Raw genomic sequence first — 23,371 nt, 5'->3', positions numbered from 1 at the left:
AAAGATCCTGGCTTGGGTCAGGTGCACCTTAGTCATTAAAGTGGCATCTTTCTTTTTTAAAACTTTAAAGAGGTCTTTTGCAGCAGATTTGCCCAATGCAATACGTCGTTTAATTTCTTGACTACTGTTCCCATGGGCATGGATTGTTTATTCAAGTAGAATGACATCATTGGCAACTTCGACTTCTTCTTCACTTATCATGTTGTTGTTTATCAATCCACTACAAAGACGAGTACTATTACTACTCCCACTTTTTAGGTAAGGAAACCAAGGCTCAGAAAGGCATTAGTGGTGAGGCTGGACCCTAAAGCCACATACTTTGATTCTACAGCTCATACTACTAACCATATGTACACGCCTTCCTTATCTAAAGCTCACCTAAATGTTCTACAAGCATTTATTGTAAACCTACAGTTTTCAAAGCACTGTCTAGGAATGGTACTAGTTTGTCTTTCAGTTTCGTCAGTCTGAGTCCTCTCTGAGGAAAGCCCTTCCCTCCTCATCCTCTTTTTCCTGCTTATTCTAGTCGGCTTGGGAACACTCACTCATCTTTCAAGCTTCCACCATGGAGACCTTCCTGGTCTTCTTCTTACCCCTTTAGAACTGACCATTCTCTCCTTGGTGGTCTCCCACTGTCCACCCAGCTGACTCCTCTCACTTCCTTCCCCCTATCTCCAATCCTTTTCCAAGAGTCACCCCTTGTTTTTGCTCCTGTTGTCTCTGCAGGCCAGGATGATAATGCAAGCCATTATCACCCGTCACCCAGACTGAACTGTCCTCTCATTGGACTTGTCCCCTCCATTCTCATCCTCCCTCCAATGTATTCTGTACAGAGTGGCGGACTGATCTTTTTCAGACCTAAATTGCACCATACGGCATCACGATGTTTCTGTTTAAGGTTTCCAACGGCTTCCAACTGCTCTTAGGATGAAATCACAGATCCTCCGTGGGCCTGGATGGCTGTGAGATCTCATCTCTGTTTCCCTCACTCCTCACCACCGCCCCTCACCCACAGCCCTTCAGCAACTCCATTTGGCCAAGGTCTTTTCTTCCTTGAGTCTATCACAAATGTGTTCCCTGTTTCTGGACTGCTCTCCCCTACTCCCACACTCCTGACTCTCCATGTGGGTGACTTTCTTCTCATTCTTTCAGCCTCAGAGTAAATGTCATCTCCACAGAGAGGCCCATGTCCTGCCCACCACTATGTGCCATAACACCTTTTTTTCCCCTCATATGCTTATCACAATTTATAATTATATATTTCCTTACATTCTGTCTCTCCAACTATAAGCTCCATGAAATCAGGACCACGTCTGTAGTTTTGCTTTTTTATTTTTTAATTTTTTTTTGTGCTTTAAGTGAAAGTTTATAGCTCAAGTTAGTTTCTCATTCAAAAATTTATACACATACTGTTTTGTGACATCAGTTGCAATCCCTGCAATGTGACAGCACTATCCCCCTTTCCACCCTGGGCTTCCCACGTCCTTTCACCCCTTCCTGCTTTCTCGTCTTCTTTTTGGGCAGGAGTTGCCCATTTGGTCTCATTTACATGATGGAATTAAGAAGCACGTTCCTTACATGTTGTTTGCTTTATATGCCTATCTAACTTTTGTCTCAAAAATGGGTTTTGGGAGTGGCTTCAGTTTTGAGTTAGCAGGGTGTCCGGGGGCCATAGTCTAGGAGGTTCCTCCAGGTCCTAGTCTCTGTGAGACCAGAAAGTCTGATCTTTTTTGGTGAATTTGAATTTTGCTCTACATTTTTTCTCTTGCTCTGTCCAGGACTCTCTGTTGTGATCCCTGTCAGAGTGGTTGTTGGTGGTAACCAGGCACCATCTAGTTCTTCTGGACCCTGGCTAGTGGAGGCTCTGGTTCATGTGGTCCTTTAGTCCTTTTGGCTAATATTTTCCTTGTGTCTTTGGTTTTCTTCATTTTCCTTTGCTCCAGATGGGATGGGACCAATAGATATATCTTAGATGGCCACTCACAAACTTTTAAGACCCCAGATGCTACTCACCAAAGTAGGATGTAGAACATTTTCTTCATGAACTATTTAATGCCAATTGACCTAGACATCCCTTGACACTATGCTCCCCGGCCCTCAGCCCCTCAGTAACTCGGTCCCTCAAGGTTTTTTGATATATCTAAGAAACTTCTACGAATTTGTCTTGGTCAAGTTGTGCTGACTTACCCTATAATGTGTGTTGTCTTTCCCTTCACCAAAGTTGACACTTGTCTACTATATAGTTAGTGATTTGCCCTCCCCACCCTTGTAACCATTACAGATTTTTTTTCCTCTGCGTAAACTTTTCCTTGAGTTTTTATAATAGTGGCCTCATACAATATTTGTCCTTTTGTGATTGGTTTATTTCACTCAGCATAATGCCCTCCAGAGTAATTCATGTTGTGAGATGTTTCACATGGTCATCATTGTTCTTTACTGTTGCATAGTATACCATTGTGTGTATGTACCATAATTTGTTTATCCATTCATTTGTTGATGGGCACTTAGGCTGTTTCCATCTTTTTGCTATGGTGAATAGTACTGCAATGAATATGGGTATGCATATGTCTATTCGTGTGATGGCTCCTATTTCTCTAGGGTATATTACTAGGAGAGGGATTGCTGGATCATATGGTATTTCTATTTCTAGCTTTTTAAGGAGGTGCCATATTGTTTTCCATAGTGGTTGTACCATTTTACATTTCCACCAGCAGTGCATAAGAGTTCTAACCTCCCTGCAACCTCTCCAACATTTATCTGTTTCTTTGATTAGTGCCAGTATGGTCGGAGTGAGATGGTATCTTGATGAGGTTTTGATTTGCATTTCTGTAATAGTTAAAGATTATGAGCATTTCTTCTGCTAGCTGAGGACCATGTCTGTTTTGCCCAACGCACTGCCTTTGCTGTTTTTAGGTGCTGTCGGGTCAGTTCTGACTAATAGCGACTCTATGTACGACAGAACGGAACACTGCCTGGTCCTGAGCCATTCTCACAATCATTGTTATGCTTGAGCCCATTGTTGCAGCCACTGTGTCAATCCATCTCGTTTAGGGTCTTCCACATTTTTGATGACCTTCAACTTTATCAAGCATAATGTCCTTCTCAGGGGACTGATCCCTCCTGATAACATGTCCAAAGGATGTGAGATGAAGTCTCGCCATCCTTGTTTCTAATGAGCATTCTGGCTGTACTTCTTCTGCGACAGATTTGTTCACTCTTCTGGCAGTCCATGGTATAGTCAATATTCTTCACCAGCACCACAATTCAAAGGCATCAATTCTTCTTCAGTCTTCCTTATTCATCATCCAGCTTTCACACACACATGAGGCAACTGAAAATACCATGGCCTTGGTCAAGATACCTACTGCAGGCCAGACCCTGCACCATTCACGGAGGAATTGGCAATGAAAAGCATACCCAGTGCTTGCCTTCATGACAAGACAATCTCTACAGAATGGTATGGTGTATCTAAGATGGGCATGCGCACATAACTCATACCTGAGGGTAGGAAGAGGAAGTGGCTGGGGAAGGAATACTCACAATTGGGAGGTTTACCTATAACACTAAGGACATCTCTCTAACCCTGAATTTACCAGGGTTGTAAAGAAGCTGGCCAACCAAGTGGATGAGACAGCATGAAGGCTCCCATCTACTTAACTGATGGTTGTCAAAGCCATCAGTGGCAATACTGAGGCTGTCAGGCTCTGGGGCGTGGCTCTGTAGTGAGGACATTGTGTCTAATGGGTGGGTCATATTTTATGGTTGCAGTCTAGGCAGACCCTGTGGTGAGAGCCCAAGTTTACTGAATTCATGGTTTCCAGATGGCACATCAAAAGGGTGGGCTAGTAAGTGTTCCCTTGTGTCTCAACATCTTTGCCACAGCCCATGATTTAGTGCTCTTTGGAAAGGACCTAGAACAGGAAGTTAAGTCTCCTATTCACTGATACTTGTCTCCTTTCATTTTTGTATAAGAAATGAAAAGGCTTTAAAATAAAATATTATGATTACATGGCAAATCACTAAAAATTTCCATGAAGGGCACTGGGTACTTTCAGGGGTTTAATGAAACTAAAAACAAAAACCTTTTTTTTTTTCTAGCGAATTAATGAAGGGGTAGTTTCCCTTTGTCCTGTGTTTTCTCTTTTAACTCAGCGGCATGGAGGGGCTCCCAAGCCACAGCTGGCATCAACCCCCTCCTTCTGCGCCTTCCCTTCTTCCCTCCCCCGTCTCCCAGTACTGCAGCTTCTGTTCACCCAGCTTACCGGGGGCCTGATGGGGCAGGGGATGGCCAGACAGAACAGTTTCCTCTCTCATCATCTGATTCTCTCAAGGATGTCACTCCTTGCCTAGGCCCCACAGATATTTTATTTTGTAACAAAATATTGAAAAGATGATTTTCCCTGTCCCCATCCCAAATAGTAACCAAAAAAACCAGTTGTCGTGGAGTCGACTCTGACTCATGGCAACCTCATGTGTGTCACAGAATTGTGCCTGATAGAGTTTTCAATGGCTGATTTTTCCGAAGGAGATCACCAGGCCCTTTTTCTGAGGTACCTGTGGGTAGACTTGAACTGCCAACCTTTTGGTTAGCAGTGGAGCATTTTAACCATTTGTACCATCAAGGGACTCCTCCCCAAAAGTAGGATCATTTAAACAGTGGGATCTCTGATAACAAGAGGAAAAAGTACTTGTTTAAGTTGCCATGAAGGGGGCCACACCTGAACTAGAGGGAGATGCCTACTTTCAAGGTATACGACGTGTCAGGAGGAGAAAAGAATTAGCCCACGCCGCTAATCAGACTCTGCTCTAAGGCTCCTGGCTCCAAGAAGGGTCTCTCTTTCCAGTTGATTGTTACTGTCCACAAAGCCAAACAAAATACCCATAATCCCCTTTCAGGGCAGGCTGTAGCACAATCAAACTACATTCAAGCTAACTCTACTGTAAAATCTACATGGGTGTTAGTACTAGTGGTCCTAGGTCTTGATAACATCCATAGAGACCAAAACCAAAAAACCCACTGCAGTCAAGTCAATTTCGACTCATGGCAACCATACAGGACAGAGCAGAGCTGATTCACAGGGTTTCCAAGGCTGTAATCTTTACAGAAGCAGACTGCCACATCTTTCTCTTGTGGAGTGGCTGGTGGGTTTAAACTGCCGACCTTTTGGTTAGCAGCTGAATGCTTTAACCACTGCCCTACTAGGGCTACTTCAAAGCCCCCCGACCCCCGCCAAAAAAAAAACCACACCCATTGCTGTCAAGTCAATTGTGACTCAGAGCTATCCTATACAGAGAAGAACTGCCTCATGAGTTTCCAAGGCTGTAAATCTTTACAGAAGCAGACAGCCACATCTTTCTTGCACTAAGCAGCTGGTGGGTTCCAAGTGCCAATCTATCGGTTAGCAGCCGAATGTTTAGCCACTGTGTCACGAGGGCTCCTAGCCAATGGGAAAAACTAAATCCATTGCCATCGAGCTGATTCCAACTCATAGCGACCTTATAAGACAGAGTACAACTACCCCATAGGGTTTCCAAGGAGTGGTGGGTAGATTCAAACTGCTGACCTTTTTACTTGGCAGCCAAACTCTTAACCACTGTGGCACTAAGGCTCCAAAGAGAAGCAATAAAAAAGTAAACACCATGGTCTAAAATGTGGAAAATGGTCTTGTGAAAGGCTAGAATGAGCTGGAATTCTGGGGTGAGACTCCGGACTTCATAAACTCCAACTTACTCTAACAAATGCAAACACTGTTGGTTATAATATCACTCGAGGCAGAAACATTTGCTCGGTGCCCTTTATGAACAAACTATATAAAATTTGTCAACTGATCTTATCTATTCTTAGATGATTATTCAAACATTTGATCGGAATTAAGTATGTATATTTTTATAATAAATTTTGTCTAAAGATCAGCTGAAGAGTAGTACGTTATCAGGCAACGAATGGGAAATCATTCCATTTTCAACTACACTCAATGTTGTCCCTGCAATTGTGAGAGAAATAATGCTTAATATTTGAAAATCTGTAGATAAAAAATGTTCATATAAAGAACTAAATACATTAAGAAAATAAGGAATCGAGTTTCATAGAAACTCTAGAAACCTTGGCCCTTAACCTCCCCCAAAAAACCCATTGCCGTTGAGTCGATTCCAACTCATAACAACCCTATAGGACACAGAGTAGAACTGTCCCACAGGGTTTCCAAGGAGCGCCTGGTGGATTCGAACAGCCGAACTTAATTAACCACTATGCTATCAGGGCTTCCTTAGTGGGTAAGAAATCGCATGTTCCAGGATGGAACACCACACATTTTTAAATTCCCTTTTGAAGACAAATTTACTGGACAGGGTCTTTTAGGTTTACATGTTCCTCCTTCATTCTTTGGTGGAAAATTTCGAACACAAAAGAAATAGGCAGAATAGTATAATGAACTCCAACGTACCTGTCACACAACCATAGCAATTATGAACTCATGGCTAGTCTTGTATCATCTATCCAACTCTCCCCCCATTATTTGAAGCAAATCCTAGACACTGTACCATTTTATCTGTAAATACTTCCACTTGCATCTCTAAAAGATCAGAGTTTTTAAAATTAAGATTCGTGTTTGTTTTGATTTTGTCTCCTTCTTTCCCCTGGATCCTATGCTTCTTTCAAATCTAAATGTAGTGTTTTTTTTTTTTTTCTTTTGGCCTAAAAGTGCTATAAGAGTATTTTCTTTTCTAGCCTTTTCCAAATTAGCCATGGAACAAGTTGCACACAAAGAAGTTAGCCTTAATTTTGTTTTAAACTCCAAATGAAAAGGAGCTCCTACCGCACTCTTCCATATTACTACTGGTTTTATTACACTGGCCCTAACCCTTTGGGGTCACTAGTTCAAGTCCCAGCTGGGTATTTTATTCCTTGATGAGAACATAGGGAATAATAAACTGTGTTGGTGGTAAAAAAAAAAAAAAAAAAACGAGAGGTAAAGACTGCCCTCACTTCTACATTTACTGGCACTAATAAGAACTCACAAATGACATCCATGAAGGAATAATGGGAATGGGAGGGAGTGCAGAGAAGCCCAACAAATCACAGGTCTCTCAGCCTTGGCCCAGAAATAGAAACCCTTTACCTTTGAAGCTGCTGCAGCCTCAGGAATGATTACTAGCAGGCCCCAAAGACCAAGGACACTCCCTACTCCACACCTCCCCTCCCCACCAAAATCCTACTAGAAACACTAAAATAAAGGAAATGAAATATCAAACTTTCACTTTTAGCTAGAAGCCAAAATCAATTAGATTTCAGTTACCTTGTAACGTGTTTGTTCCACATCATAGATCTTTTTATCTGATACCATTTTAGGGGCAAAGAACTTGGCTAACTTTGCAAGGTAAACTCCATTCCTCAACCCTTCTTCCAGTTCAGTGGTTGGTGGCAATTCTTCAACTAAGCAGACTTCCATCCACCTAAAAGGATTTAAACAAACAAAAAGTGACTCCAGTTGTGTGACTTTCTGTAAACGAAGAGAGGCAGCATTTCACTGTGTTGAATATGTCAACAAAGAAAGCAGCCTTGGAAACAACTTCAGGTGTCACAGTTGGGAGGAGAAGACCTTGGGACTAGGGTTCAGAACATGAGATGAACAACGGGGATGAATACAAGCACTGAGGTGCTGAACTCACTCCCACCCCAGGGCCTGTCAGCTTCACCCTTACCTGAATCTTTGCCAGTTCTCTTTTATGCCAAAGAGTAAAAAGGCCAAACCATTTTGTATGGGTGGAATTAGTCCTGCTGATATTAAAGGAAAAAAAAAAAAAATTCCAAGTTTATGAACCTCCAGCTGGCAAAATCCTCATAGGAGCTGTGCCTTGGGGGACAGCACAGTCCGAGGCACTGCCTCTGTCCAGAAATGCCAGTCAGGGAAGGTCGAGGGGCATCAAATATTCAGAAAGCAAACACAGTCTTCTGTAAGTAACATACTCTCCTTTTACTCAATACCAGGAACTGCTTACCTTTTCGGGAAGATACAGTACTTACCAGGTTCTAAAAAATTATTTTAGAAAAAGATCAGATTAGATCTTAGGACACTGTTCTCGTATTACAGAAAAGAGGGCACCACAGTCTTTACCGACTGGCTCAAGGACACACAGTGGGAGGGCAGCCAGGCCTGTTGACATTTCACACTCAGAGTGATGAGGATAATACTAGCCCTACCCATTCTCCAGTAACTATTACCTGCTCCAAGCGTGAGTCCGGTGTGTAGGCTCTCAGTAGGGGAGGTCCCCAACTCCTTGCCTCCCAGCCACTGATTCAAAACCAAATCGTAAACTCTGTGTATGAGCACCATGCTGTACGGCCAATTCCCCCAGAGGACCATTAACACGGCAGCAGCTGATCCTAGCCACAGTTGGATGACAGCACAACACTGTTCTGCAGTATTAGGTGCTCCTGACACAAGCTGTGAACACCGTAAAATGTCTGAACTGCTTGTAGCTCTGGATGATGTATTTTAAAAACTCAGAGAGCGCCCTAATCAGCAAGGTGTATTTACTGACCACTTTGTTGTTGGGTTTTTTTGTTGTTGTTAGCTGCCGTCGAGTCGGCCCCAGCTCATGGCTACCCTAGGCATGATGGAATGCAATTCTGCCCAGGCCAGCACCATTCCCATGACGGGTTGCAGATCAGATCACTGTAATCCATAGGGTTTTCACTGACTGATTTTCATGAAGTAGATTACCAGGCTTTTCTTTCTAGTTCATCTTAGCCTGGAAGCTTTGGGAAAACCTGTTCAGCATCATAGCAACATATAAGCCTCCACTAAGTGACGGTGGTAGCTATGCAGGAAGTGCACTGCCTAGGAATCAAGCCTGGGTCGTCTGCGTGGAAAGTGAGAATTGTACCATTGAACCGTCAATGCCCCTGACCACTGATTAGGCACCCCAAAATACAGAACATATGATTAAAGTTTGACCACTTGCCTTGTCTTCAACTGCATTAAATACAATTGAGAAGGTAACATAATTCCAAGGAAAAACCAGAGAGCAGTATAAGAGAGGCCACTACGTCCAATGCTACATGGTGGTGTATAATTAAAAAAAAAAAAAAAAAGTTTGGGGATACAGGAGAATCATTGGGTAATCCCAGGGTAATCAGGAAAAGAATTGAAAGGGTGGTAGGACATCGACAGGCAAGGAGAGACTAGAAGCTGGGGACAGGACTGAAGGCATAAAACAGGGATGGCTGACTTGTGGAGAAAACAGAAGGCTCTGGGCTCTGGGGGCTCATAGGGAGAAAACGGAAATGACGCTGGGCATGTATGGTGAAGCCTGGCCATGGAGGACCCGACACATGAGGAAGAGGAGTGTTGATATTTGCTGCCACAGGAAGCAGGGAGTTCTTGGCAGCTTCATAGCAGAGGAGTGACATGCGGACAGTAGTAATTAGAGAAAATTAATCTGGTATGATGGATGTCCCAGAGATAAAGCGCTAAGTCAGGCTTTTCCTGACATGAGGCGATGAGGGCTTAGATTAGGCAGGAAGAAATGGAAAAAGAGGGAATACAAGAGACATTTCAAGGAAACAGTAACAGGAGTTGGTGACAGCTTAGAAAGGGGGGCTGAAGGAAAGAGGGGTGTTACCAGCCGGGAAGAGAACCATGGTATGGGGGAGCTCTCTACACCAGGACTTAGCCCCTGCCAACAGTGTGACCTCAAGCAAGTCCCCTAACCTCTCTGGGCCTCAGTTTTCTCTTCTGTAAAGGAAGGAGTAGGGAGGATCAGATGAGAAGGTCCCACCCGGCTCTATAGTTCTAGAAAAAATAAATAAATAAAGTTCTAGAGGACTGTGAAATTGGAAGCCTGATTTTGTAAAGAGAACAGGTAAAATGAGATGATGATGAACTTGACTTTTTACACTCTTATACACAAGGTGAATACAAGATAACTGGTTTGCATGAGCTTTGCTTCAATTAAATGGAAGTAAGAGTATCATGAACTTGCTAGATTAAGAAATCAATAATAATGCTGGCTTTATTGTCGTGGAAACCCTGACGGTATAGTGGTTAAGTGCTACAGCTGCTAACCAAAGGGTTGACAGTTCAAACCCGCCAGGCACTCCTTGGAAACTCTATGGGGCAGTTCTACTCTGTCCTATAGGGTTGCTATGAGTTGGAATGGACTCGACGGCACTGGGTTTGGTGGGTTTTTTGTTATCGTTGTTTTAAATCTAGCCAACTTAGGAGCCCACTATACTAGACCTAGTTTCTAATTTAAGTAATCTGGGGGTTAAAGCATTAAGCTATTTCACAATAAAATAACCAACTGGCTAGGACCTGACTGGGGAATATGGGAGGAAATGATGTGTACCACTCCTAGGCCTGGCACATAAAAGCCTTCCATGGATGAGCCTTCTTTCACTTGATACAACGTCTTCAAGGTTCATTCATATTGTAGGGTATACCATTACTTCATTTTTTTTTTTTGCTGAATAATACTCTATTGTATGGATATACCACATTTTATTTATCTAGTCATCAGCTGATGGATATCTGGGTTGTTTCCACTTTTTGGCTATTAGGAATAATGCTACGAACATCTCTGTACAAGTTTTTGCGTACACATAATTTTTCATTTTTCATGAGTATATACCTAGGAGTAGAACTGCTGGGTCATATGGTAACTCGAAGCCCTGGTGATACAGTGGTTAAGGGCTACAGCTGCTAACCAAAAGGCTGGCAGTTCGAATCCAATAGCCGCTCTTTGGAAACCCTATGGGGCAGTTCTACTCTGTCCTACAGAGTCGCTATGAGTCGGAATCGACTTGACGGCAATGGCTCTTTTTAATGGTAACTCTGTGTTCTTAGAATTGCCACACTGATTTCCACCACGGCTGCATCATCTTACCCTCCCATAAGCAGTGTATGAATGTTTCAATTTCTCCACATCCTTGCCAATATTTACCTATTTTTTTAATTCTAGCCATCCTAAAACAAAAACCCACTGCCATCAAGTTGATTCCAACTCAGAGTGACCCTACAGGACAGAGTAGAGCCATCCCCTATGGTTTCTAAGGCTACAGATCTTTTCAGAAGCAGACAATCTCAGATTTCTCCTACGAGCAGCTGCTGGGTTCGAACCGCTGACCTTTTGCTTTAACCACTGCACCATCAGGGCTTTTTTTTTTTTTTAAATAGTCACCCTAGCAGATGTAAAGTGGTATCTCATTTTATTTTTGATTTGCATTTCCCTGGTGGCTAATGATATCGAGCATCTTTTCAAGTGCTTTTGTTGGCCATTTGTGTAGCTTCTTTAGAGAAGTATCTATTCGAATCCTTTGCCCATTTTAAAAATTGGGTCACTTGTCTTTTAACTACTGGGTTGTTTAAGAGTTCTCTATATATTCTGGATATAATTCCTTATCAGATACATGACTTGCAAATATTTTCTCCCATTCCATGAATTGTCTTTCCCTGTCTTGATGATGTCTTTTGAAGCAAAGAAGTTTTCAATTTTGATGTCTCATTATCTATTTTTTCTTTTGTTGCTTGTGCTTTTGATGTCATACCTAAAAAAAAAATCATTGCCTAACCCAAGGTCATAGATTTATATCTATGGCTACTTCGAATATAATTTTAGGTCTTACTTGTTTTTTTGTTTTAATAAAATACGTATATGATGTGAGGTAGGAGCCCAACTTCAATCTTTTGAAGGAGGATATCCAGTTGCTCCAGCACCATTTCTTGAAAAGACTATCCCTTCCCGCTTTGAATTGTCTCAGCACTCCTGTCAAAAATCAACTGACTATAAATGTGAGGGTTTATTTCTAGACTCTTAACCATATTCCAGTAATCTGTATATCTATGATTTTGTTTTTGTTGTCTTTAAGCACCTGGATAATAAATAAAGTACCTATACATGAAACCAAACTAGAGTAATCCCACAAGTCATCAAGTTCCTGTCCTCAAATTTGGCCTAAACTCATTTCTGCTGCCCTTGCACTAATTGCTTCTTACCTACTCCTTCTACTGATTACTCCTACTGACCCACAGCACCAATTTGAGAGTGTCTCATTCCAAAGCAAAAGTCAGAACTACTTCTTCTGAGTACCTCAAAGCTTGCTAGAGAACGTCATTATCCTTTCCAGGCGGAAACTGCTTTCCTACGAGTAATGCTTGTTTTCTATTCTCTTTTCAGGGAAATTCTGGATCACCTAACAGACACAGAAATAAGATAAAGGAAAAGGAATTCTTTTCTCTTTTTATCATTCAAGCAGTTTCCAACTTCTGTTTTTGGAGTTAAGTGGTTTCCATAAATGGCTTTACCTTAAACGAATCCAAGTGAGAGTGGAGAAAAGAGAGGAGGCAGGAGGAAGAGGGCAAAGGGGTGGGAAAAAAGGAGGAAAGAAAGGAGAAATTTTTCCAATTTTAGGTTATGGCAAAAAAGAAAAATAATGTCAGTTTTTCTTGCTACAGACCAAAAAAAAAAAAAAAAAAAACGTTAAAAAGGTAACAAATAAATCCATCCCTGAGACAAATGACCCATTCTATTCTGTCACTCTGTGCCTTGGAGAGCATATGAAAGTTGTTTTACTGAGGTATTTGCTCTCCAAATTGTTATTCAGGAAATCACCAGCTATAAATCTTGGTCTCTATCATACTGCGCTGTATGGAATAAATGTTCCAAAAGTAGAACTGCTGGCCAAGAAGAGAAAATGTGCTTTTATTGCAAAAACGCTGTTTTAATACACTAATGACCCATTCCATGAACTGTCAAGTAGAAGTCAATTTCTCTCTCTAATGTTTTGTAAATCAGCGTGTGAGCTATTTTGCAAAAAAATATTAAAATATCTAGTCTTTGTTGTTGTATATAGTGTACCTAGTCTTCACCTTTTGTGCCACAGGAAGTAAAGAAAAAAAAAAGTCAGAAGGGTTAAATTACGTTCCCATGTTAAACCTCTGCACTCACTTGAGGCTGATACAAAACTGTCACATGATTTCTATCCGGGTTACAAGCTCAGGGGCATGTGAATGCAGGCAAACACACTGAGCACCCGAGCATCCATGGGCACTGCATATTTCTCTCATACTTAGTTTACTATAAGAAAATGATATGAAATGTTAACATAATGTTAATTATTTTCTTTAAAATATACATACAATATCATGAAAAAATCAATCTATGTGACCCTCAAATTGAAAAGGAATGGAGCAAAGGCTTCAAAGGATGGAGCCCCTGGATGGTACAAATGGTTAACATACTAGGCTGCTAACCAAAAGGTCTGGTGTGTCACTTCCAAAAAATTAGCCATTGAAAACCACTGGGGCACAGTTCTACTCTGAACCACATGAGGGCGCCATGAGTCAGAGTCAACTCAACGGGAACTGTGTTCCACCGAATACTAATAATGGTTCAGCAAGATGTTACCCGTATCCTGGGAAACAAACATGTTTGTGGCCAAGTTTGGAAAATGTTACATTCTATATCCTCTCTCAAATGTTCATAAGTTGCATTAGCATCCTGAAAGCTCAGAGAATTCCTAAAGTAAGGCACCGAATATAATTTCTTTTAATTCAATGTTTCCTAAACTTTTAAACCACAGAACCCCTTTCTGCCAGAACACTTAGTAACATACAATGAAACAGAAGACAATAGACACAACACAATTTGGTGACTAAAATCATGGTCTCTAGGACTACTTTCTGAGTTTAAACCCTAGCCCTAGAACATTCTCGAGTGTTTTCTCTGTAAAATGAGGATATTTAAAGTCCTGGGAAGACTGCAGTAAGGAATAAATGAGAATTTGTATAAAATGCTTAAGACTGTGCCTGAAACATAGTAAAAAAAAAAAAAAAAAAAAATTTTTTTTTTTTTTGTAAGAACCCAACAAACGTTAACTACCATTATTAGTATACCCTCAAGTTTGAATCTGGCCTATTCCATTTACCAGATGTGTAACCATCTCAGATTAATCAATTAATTAATTCAGTTAATAGTCACTGAGCATATAGTACTTTCCAGACACCGTTCTAACTAATGAATCAGGCATAGTCCCTCAGTTCCCTGAGCATTAAGTCTCAGATTCTCACTCATGTTAGGATACCATACAACTCAATGCAGTTTTGAGGAATAAATGAAATGGTACTGGAACAGTGTCTAGTAGAGTGCTGGCACCCAGAAGTCCCTCACATGTTGGTTCTTTTCTCTTAAAAGGGGCCTCTCAGGGGTATAAATGGTTAAAGCACTCAGCTGCTAAATCTAAAGATTGGAAGTTCAAGTCTACCCAGAGGCACCTGAGAAGAAAGGCCTGGTGCGTTACTTCCAAAAACTCAGCCACTGAAAACCTCTGGGGGCATAGTTCTACTCTGACACACATACACGGGATTGCCATGAGTGGTAACTGACTTGATAGTAAGTGTTTTTTTTCTTAAAACAAACAAATGAACGCCTCTTCATAGAGTCTTTACAGGTGAGTTATTTCTTAGAAAAATATATTTAATGCATTAATCTTACCCTTTTCCTTCTATGTTCCCTTAGACATGAGATAAGGACAAAATAAAAAAAAAAAAAAATTTTTTTTTTTTTCAGTCCATGAGGCACCAATGAATGTGAAGAGGACTGCAGACTTTGTAGCCCAATTTATAACGTGCCTGCTTAATGTTTGATAATTATTTCACAGAATTATGTATATACTGTTGCTCAGATGCTCATTCTACCGATAGTTTTTTCTAACTCCAGACACCACCCTGATATTTACCGTACCCTATTTAGCCCGGCCCAGTTAGCCATCCACCGAGGACGCATCATGCCGATACTACAACATGCCTGGAGAGGCAGCTGGGTTGGCACATACAAACACACAACACGAAGAGGTCATTTACGTGTGCTAAAATCTCCAGAGCTAGGCAGACGTTGCATAAAACGATCAGCCTATAAGGTGAAAACAGAGATACGATACATGCGCTTGTTTTTAATTTTATTGTGCCACGAAGCAAAAGTCTAGCCTTCAGCTTCTGCGGTGTGAGGGCTTGCTTTTTGTGAGGCCTTTCTGGCCACGGTCTCGTAACTCCCCACCCAGGTGACTGGGCAGGACAGTAAAAAGCGATAGGGTAATTGTGGCTCACCAAGGGGACTGGTCGGTTTTGCCTTAAAAGAGAGCCAATCTCAGAGCGGAGAGAAGAGCCCACCACCACCAAGGAAGAAGAGACGAGCAGGAGACCCGGCAGCAGGAGATGGCATGGTGGGTTTCCTGGTCCATGGAGAGAGAAAGCTGCGTGCCTCTGAGCAGAGCCTGAGGGCCAGGGAGAGGCATGCCCATGAGCACGGCTAGGAAGAGGTTATCCTGATGGAAGAACCATATCCTGAGCCTGAAATATAACTGTTACTTCCCAAATAAACCCCATAATTGTGAGTATGATCTGTGAGTTCTATGTAGCCACTGCAATGAATTATCGAACCCAGTAGGGAGTGCTAGGGGAGGGACAGCCGGTGTCAGAATTGGTAAAGATGGTGGAGAAAGGAGGTGTGTCTGACCTTTACCTCATAGGAATCAGCTTTGGGCTGTTGATCTTGGTTCTCCTTCCCTCCTGTGAAGTTAGAGGAGGTCAGACACTACCCTCACACCATTTTTACAGCTTCAGCATATGACTCAACTTGCTTTTAATACAGGAGAAAAGAGACAATTATCTAATATGTTCAAGATTAGGTTTTTTGGCTGAGATCTTAGATGAGTTGGGTTCAAGTGTTTAGTGTTTAATAATGCTTTAACACCACCCTGGTTTAAAACTGGAAAAAGAAACTGGAAACTGGAAAAAAAACAAAAAGCTAAGTGTACAAGGGATAGTCGGTGCCTAAGTAAAGATTAAAAGTAAGATGATAAAAAAATAGGTTTGAAAAAAAAATGTTTAGAACAGGAAAAACATAGACCCTTAGAGCCTTTGCATCCAGGGATCCAGGGTGAGAATAAGGGGAATCTCAAGTCACGGCTCTCTGGAAACTTTCAATCTTTTATATTCCTTACTAGCGTTTCAAGTATGTGTCTGTAGATGTCACAGAAGTCCCAATTCTACAACCTTCTCCCCAATGTGTGTGAACTCCTTTCTTTAGACAGGACCCTCTCACAAGGGTTGAGAACCCAAATAGTTCTCACGGCCAGACGAGAAACCTGAGCGAAGGAATAGAGAGACATGTGTCCAAACTAGAAACGGTATGTCCTGCACAAAGGTATTCAAATCCAGTTCTTTAAAACTCTCTGCAAAACATGTAGGGATATACAGATTGCTATTTGCTGTACTTACATATACAACACACACATTTATATACTTTTCCTAATGCGTATGGGACTTGCAAACATCTCTGAGAGTTCATGTTAGTCAGTCACAGGACGATGGAGTGATAATTATGTGTAAAGCACAATGCTAGATGCCAGGGAGATATAAAGAGGAAGCAGACAGGGATCACGCCTTTAAGGAGCTTACAGTCAAACAGGAGGGATGAGGTGTATACATTAACATTAACTACAATGCAAAGCAAAGTACGCTTTCTCGTCTACTTCTTCCTCTTCAGCCTCACTGCCTTGGCTCCTGCACCAACCCTGCTATCTTCACCTGAACAGCTGCAGAAGCTTTTCAGTTGCTACCCTCCTCTCACCCTGCTTCTTTTGCTCCTCAGTCTGATCCATGCGTATACTGCTGTGTACAGATTTCTTTTGAGGATGCACAGCCTCACTGAGAACACCCCTGCTTTCATATAGCCCTACTGCCTTCAGAATAAAGTCATCATAAGCTAACATTCAACCTACGTAGATGGCCACAGTCTGAGGGCATTCCAGGCAAGATGGGGCATGTGATGAGAGTAAACCTGACCCCATGGAGAAACAAGATGGGTTTTCAGTTCTGAAAACAGGGTGGCCTCAAGGACCTCAGATTAAAGCAAACTCCCAGGCCCACCATGGATCGGCCTGAGTTAGGGTCGGAAAGGAAAGCAAAGGTAGTAGGAAATAATATGACAATCAAAAGGGTGGCTCCACTGTGAGCAACAATCTTTTAAAGTGGTATTCCATTTCCTGTAGCCATTAAGATAATTTGTCTCTATTTACTGACAAAGAAAGATACACATGATACTATGTTAATTTTCAGGAAGCTGTTAAAAATAGTATATTATGATCTCATTTTATTAAAAAAATACACACATATACATGAAATACAAAAAGCTTCTCATCAATCGGTAACAATTATTTCCTCCTTCTTTATGTCTTTATGTATTATCTTTCTTTTTTAAACAAAAGGTGTAATTCTTTACTTTTATGATCAATGAAACAGTAACTATTTCAATTCTGTAATAAAACTATCAGTATTCTAGCAAATTAAAACAACGCACTACCTTTCGGTTATGTAATTGATACAGCTAATTTTCTTTATTATACCCTATGCTGCTGCAGTCCCAATGAAACAGACAGTTATGAACTATTGGCACAACCCTTCTAGGATAATATAGTGAGAAATAATTACTCCACACCTATTAAGTTGAAGACATGGTGCAAGAGCTTTATAAACTTTCATTTGTTTGTCCCATTACCCAATGAGTAATCACTCTCATTAAAAATTAGGGATTCAGATAGTGAGAAAGATTAAATACCTCACCCAAGATCATATATAAGAAAGAAAACTACAGTGAATTCAAATCTCACTCTGAAATCTGTACATTAACCACCACGCTATATGGTTTCTTGAAAGACTATATCAAGAAATTTAATATACAACCCAGATATTCCACTTTGTGATTAACTTAATAAAATGCAGCTATCATCCAAGATTTGCAGGCAACATAAAAAAAGCTAGAAATACTTATATATCCAACAAAATTATGTTTGGATATGTTTAGATTATGTTGGGTAGAATGTTATGTAGCCATTTGTGATATTTCCAAAGAATATCTAAGAACACAGAAAAATTATGATTAAATTAAGAGAAAAGGGAAGGACAAAATTATACAATAAGACGATTTTGTCTCTAAATTATATATACTTAAATAAATGTACACAGATTAGGAAAATATATAGCAAAATATTAATGCGACTGGTCTTTTCCAATGACAAGTCCAAAGTAAGTGAGCAGAGGTCTCATTCAGAATCGACAGCACCAGGCTTGGTTTTTGGTATATAAATATCTATATATGTTAATGAAAGACAGGTTTCCACTATAATGGGGCTCCCAGTTACTAACATCAACCCCAAACAATTGGAGTTTCTATTAGCTTAGCACATTGACCAGCACTTAGCAGGTACTTGGCACTTAAGCAAGTGTAATCTCACACTAACCTGAGGAAACTGATGTTATTCCCCTTTAATAGGGAAGGAGAGAGAGGCTCAGAGAGTTAAGTAGCTTGCCCAAGGTTACACAGCTAGGAAGTGGCCGAGCTGCGATTCAAATCCAGGTTGTCAACCCTACAGGACACGTCTCTGCCACCCTCCACTCTGCTCTGAGAAATCACTTGATTAATTCAGTAAACAGGGCTTAGGCTCACTTCCTAGGAATCCTTCTTCCTAAATGGAAATGCAGAGTGAAGCGTTCCCTAAAATAAAATAAAATAAACTAGTTCCGACCTTCATAAACTATGTTTTCCTAAAGCCGGGTGTACTTACACTTAATACAAGATGAAGTTGAACATACTCTCTGGGACTTGCTGAAGAGGCTGTTGACACTTTCAGAGGTATGTGTGAGGTGTAGCTGTGCACTGGACTCCGGATCCCCAAAAACCTGGCTTGAAACTTGGTTCAGCAATGTATTAGTTATAATTACCTTGGTTCTCAACAATCTCCCTGGGATGCAATTTCCTCTTTCAAAAAATTGGGCACAATACCAGCTACCTCACAGAGATATCATGAGAATCCAAACAGATACCATATGTGAAATCATTGAGGAAAAAAGTAACCAACACATAACAGGTGCTGAAGAAAGAACTGTTCACACAAAGAAATAACAAGGAGGTAGGTAGGTGGGGGTCAGTTTAAAGTCTAGCGCTCCCAGGGATCCACCTGACACCACACTGGTCTCGACAGAATTTCTTTGCTGTGCACCTAAGCAGCCTGGCCACACATACCTGCATATGTAAGACCCAGAGTCCTCTGGGTGCAGACTGCTGAGACATATGTCAACCTGTGGGAAAGCCAGCCAACCAAACTGTTTTCGAGTACTGAGCTCCAAAATGGGGCTCTGCCTTTCCTAGACCTTGCTATAGGTAAGATTAAGCTGCAGTGTCGGCTTACAGGGCAAAGTACCTTCTGTTTTGCAAGATAACCATGAGCTGAGTGCAGAGGAAAAGTAAAGAAGAAAGAACTGAAAGTACGGGGCAGCAGTTTCCTGGCACGTTCAATGCTCATCTGAGGCTTCTGCATAAGTTGCGGCCTAAAGATCGATGTAAGGCTTGGTGAAGCAGATTCTCTTCCTGGGTTTGTCTACACTGTGCACGTGACCTAACCACAAAAGAATCACTGCTCTTGCACTTTTAAACATCTCTTTCCTCCAGCTTAGGCAGGAAAATAAAAGCAGCAAGCTGAAAAAGATCTCGTAAATTTACCTGATTTGCCACAACTCCTTCCTACTCTCAACTCTCCTTTTTATAGCCCTTTCTTACTCCCCAACCAGGTATTCAATATGGAATTGCTAAATAACGGACATTCTAGAACACCAGAGAATGCCGTAGATAAAGCCAGGCCATATTTCAAAATATGAGCGACAACTGGCAAAAGCTGTATCCAGTATGGGTTTTCTTCCTCCTCTTCCTCCCCTTAGACTACAGGTATCTTGCATTCAAAGTTAACTCCTTCCTGGAGGTGAAGAATGAGGGGGGTGTCTTAGTCATCTAGTGCTGCTAAAAGAGAAGTATCACAAGAGGATGGCTTCACAAGTATCACAAGAAGTATCACAAAGAGAAGTTTATTTTCTCATGGTTAAGTAGGCTAAAAGTCCAAATTCAGGGTGTCAGGTCCAGGGGAAAGCTTTCTCTCTCTGTCACTTTCTCATCAATCTTCCCCCAGACTAGGAGGTTCTCTGCGAGGGGAACCCGAGTCCAAAGCACGCGCTCTGCTTCCAGTGCTGCTTTCTTGGTGGTATGAGATCCCCCCTGTCTCTCTGCTCACTTTTCTTTTGTATCTCAGGAGACTGTCTCAAGACACAATCCAATCTTGTAGATTGAGTCCTGCCTCAGTAATACAACTCCCTCTTTAACATCATAGAGGCAGGACTTAAACCATATAGGAAGATCACTCTATGCCAGGAATCATGGCCCAGCCAAATTGATACACACATACTTTGGGGGGACATAATTCAATGCGTGATGGGGGCGGGGAGGATATGAACACTGATTCCTCTAGAGTCTAAAAAGATCAAAAGAGAGTAGGTCTCAGCAGGTAGTAGTGCAGTGACAGCACAGAGACACCACTAAAAGCTTAACTATGAGAAACATCATTTTAGTACTATATTATGACCCCCTTACTTCTCTAGGTGCATCCTTTGCCCAACCCTTCTTGGTTCCCCCTACCCCCATTACCAGATGTACCACGGAAGTGACAAGCAGGGACTCACTAGATGCCATCAATCATTGTCACCAAGAGAGGAGAATGAAAAGAATCCAACATATGTTCTTGAAAATGCCGCCCACTCTTCCTTCACCCCACTGATACGCAACCTTCATAAGAGGAGAGCCACATTTTACTATCCCTTCGGTGGAAATGCATGATGAGCAGACACTAGAAGCACCTCAAGCACCATTCTCTTACACATGCGTCTACATTTACAGTTCACACATTCCCCAAGACACACCGAAGCAGGGCTGCACACCAACTGGCTACTGACAATGCGGATCACAGCGAGTGGGAGGACTGATAATTACACAAGTGCTGCTCTCGTGCCAGGCAGGGTGGCTGAACAGAGAGGAGGCACGATCCAGGCAGCAGATGGTACTCTCTGCAATTCGTTCTGTAGACAGAGAACCAGCCGTTCCTTACTTCTTTGCTGACCACCATCACACGTTACAGATCAATTTCTATGGGAACAGCTCTATGAATAATGCACTAAAAATAAAACAGGGATGTTTCAAATGTAATACAGACACTTGTGTTTGTTTTGGGGAATGCAGCAAGAAGCAGAACATGGTAACAGGTATCATAAGCCGTGGAGGAGTTTCTTTGTTTGGCACAATAACCCACAATAACTATTAGACAACCATTCTGACGGTTATGGATCAAATTGGGCCCCTCCCCCGCTCCACCACCAATTATGTGTTAAATTCCTAGCCCTTGTATCTGTGGATGAGATCCTGTTTAGAAATAGGGGTTTTCTTTTGTTATGTTAATGAGGCAACACCAGTATAAGATGGATCCTAAACCTAATTGCTTCTGAGTTATAAAAAGACCAGAATAAAAACAGAGACACGTACACATGGGAAGAAAGACACTATGTGAGGATCTTCTACAAACCAAGGAATGCCAAGGAAACAAGGAATACTCAGGGCTACTGACAATGAAGAAACTGATACGGCCAAGAGCGTGATTTGGACTTTTAGCCTAAAGAATAGTGAGAAAATAAATTTCTTTTCTTTAAAGCCACTCACTTGTGATATTCATGTTACAGCAGCACTAGGTAACTGAGACATTGACAAAAAAGAAAAAAGTACTTAATCCAAGACAAAAACAACAGATCAACCAAATGCATGAGCACCTTAATCACAGTGATATTAAAAAATAAGCAACTTAAAAGTTCAGTAATAAGAGACAGACCATGAATTTATACATGAAATATTATGCAGCCATTAAAAAAATTTTTTTTAAATTGTGCTTTAGGTGAAAGTTTAGAACTAAGTTAGTTTCTCATAAAAAAAAAAAAAATTATACACACATTGTTATGTGACCCTAGTTGCTATCCCTATAATGTGATGGCACAGTCTTCCTTTCCACCCCCAATTTCCTGTGTTTACTCAACCAGGTCCTATTCCTTTCTGCCTTCTCATCTCACCTCCAGACAGGAGCTGCCCATTTAGTCTCGTGTATCTACTTGAACTAAGAAGTACACTCTTGATGAGTATCATTTTATGTCTTATAGTCCAGTCTATTCTTTGTCTGAAGAGTTGGCTTCGGGAATGGTTTTAGTTCTGGGTTAACAGAGGGTCCGGGGGCCATGTCTCCTGGGGTTCCTTCAGTCTCAGTCCGACCATTAAGTCTGGTCTTTTTATCAGAATTTGAACTCTGCACCCTACTTTTCTCCTGTGCCATCAGGGACTCTCTGTTGTGTTCCCTGTCAGGGTGGTCACTGGTGGTACCTGGGTATCATCTAGTTCTTCTGGTCTCAGGCTGATGGAGTCTCTGGTTTATGTGGCCCGTTCTGTCTTTTGGGCTAATATTTTCCTCGTGTCTTTGGTATTCGTCATTCTTCTTTGCTCCAGGTGGGTTGGGACGAATTGATGCATCTTAGATGGCTGTTTGCCAGCTTTTAATATCCCAGATGCCACTCACCAAAGTGGGATGCAGAACATTTCCTTAATAAACTTTGTTATGCTAATTGACCTAGATGTCCCCTGAAACCATGGTCCCCAGACTCCTGCCCCTTCTATACCATCCCTCAAAATGTTCAGTTGGTTGTATTCAGGTAACTTCTTAGCTTTTGATTTAGTCCAATGGTGTTGACTTCCCCTGTATTGTGTATTGCCCTTCTCTTCACCTAAGATAATTCTTGTCTACTATCTAGTTAGTGAATTCCCCTCTCCCTCCCACCCCACCCTCATAACCATCAAAGAATGTTTTCTTCTGTGTTTAAACTTTTCTTGAGTTCTTATAATAGTGGTCTCATACAATATTTGTCCTTTTGCAATTGACTAATTTCACTCAGCATAATGCCTTCCAGATTCATCCATGTTTGATGGCTTGGATCATTGTTCTTTATCACTGCACAGTATTCCATTGTGTGAATATAGTATAACTTGCTTATCCATTCATCTGTCGATGGACACCTAGGTTGTTACCATCTTTTTGCTATTCTCAACAGTGTTGCAATGAACATGGGCGTGCATATATCTATTCATGTGATGGCTCTTATTTCTCTAGAATATATCTCAAGAAGCAGGATTGCTGGATCGTATAGTATTTCTATTTCTAGCTTTTTAAGGAAGCGCCAAATCAATTTCCAAAGTGGTTGTACCATTTTACATTCCCACCAGCAGTGGTATACCGCCATTAAAAATTATGATGACAATTTAGCAATATGGGGGAAAATACATATGGGGAAAATTGATACAGTGAAGTAAATAAAACAATAATACAAAAGTACTTGCACTTTAATAAAAATTTTATAACTATGTTGTCAGGCGTGTCCACATTTGAAAAAGTTAGCAAAGTTGA

At 41.3% G+C, this 23,371-nt stretch overlaps 1 protein-coding gene across 2 annotated transcripts in view; it reads right to left on the bottom strand.

Annotated features, from left to right (window-relative positions):
• IQGAP2 (IQ motif containing GTPase activating protein 2) overlaps positions 1 to 23,371 on the bottom strand; it is a 328,172-nt gene that overhangs the window by 160,695 nt on the left and 144,106 nt on the right. For both annotated transcript variants that reach the window (XM_049865807.1, XM_049865815.1), the window contains one exon: positions 7,296 to 7,452. In XM_049865807.1, the coding sequence (XP_049721764.1) occupies positions 7,296 to 7,452 (157 nt within the window). The remainder of the gene's footprint in view (positions 1 to 7,295; positions 7,453 to 23,371) is intronic.

This window comes from Elephas maximus, chromosome 2, assembly GCF_024166365.1.
Source record: "Elephas maximus indicus isolate mEleMax1 chromosome 2, mEleMax1 primary haplotype, whole genome shotgun sequence".
In the NCBI taxonomy this organism is placed as follows: Eukaryota; Metazoa; Chordata; class Mammalia; order Proboscidea; family Elephantidae; genus Elephas; species Elephas maximus.
This window is presented reverse-complemented; position numbering and strand designations above follow the sequence as displayed.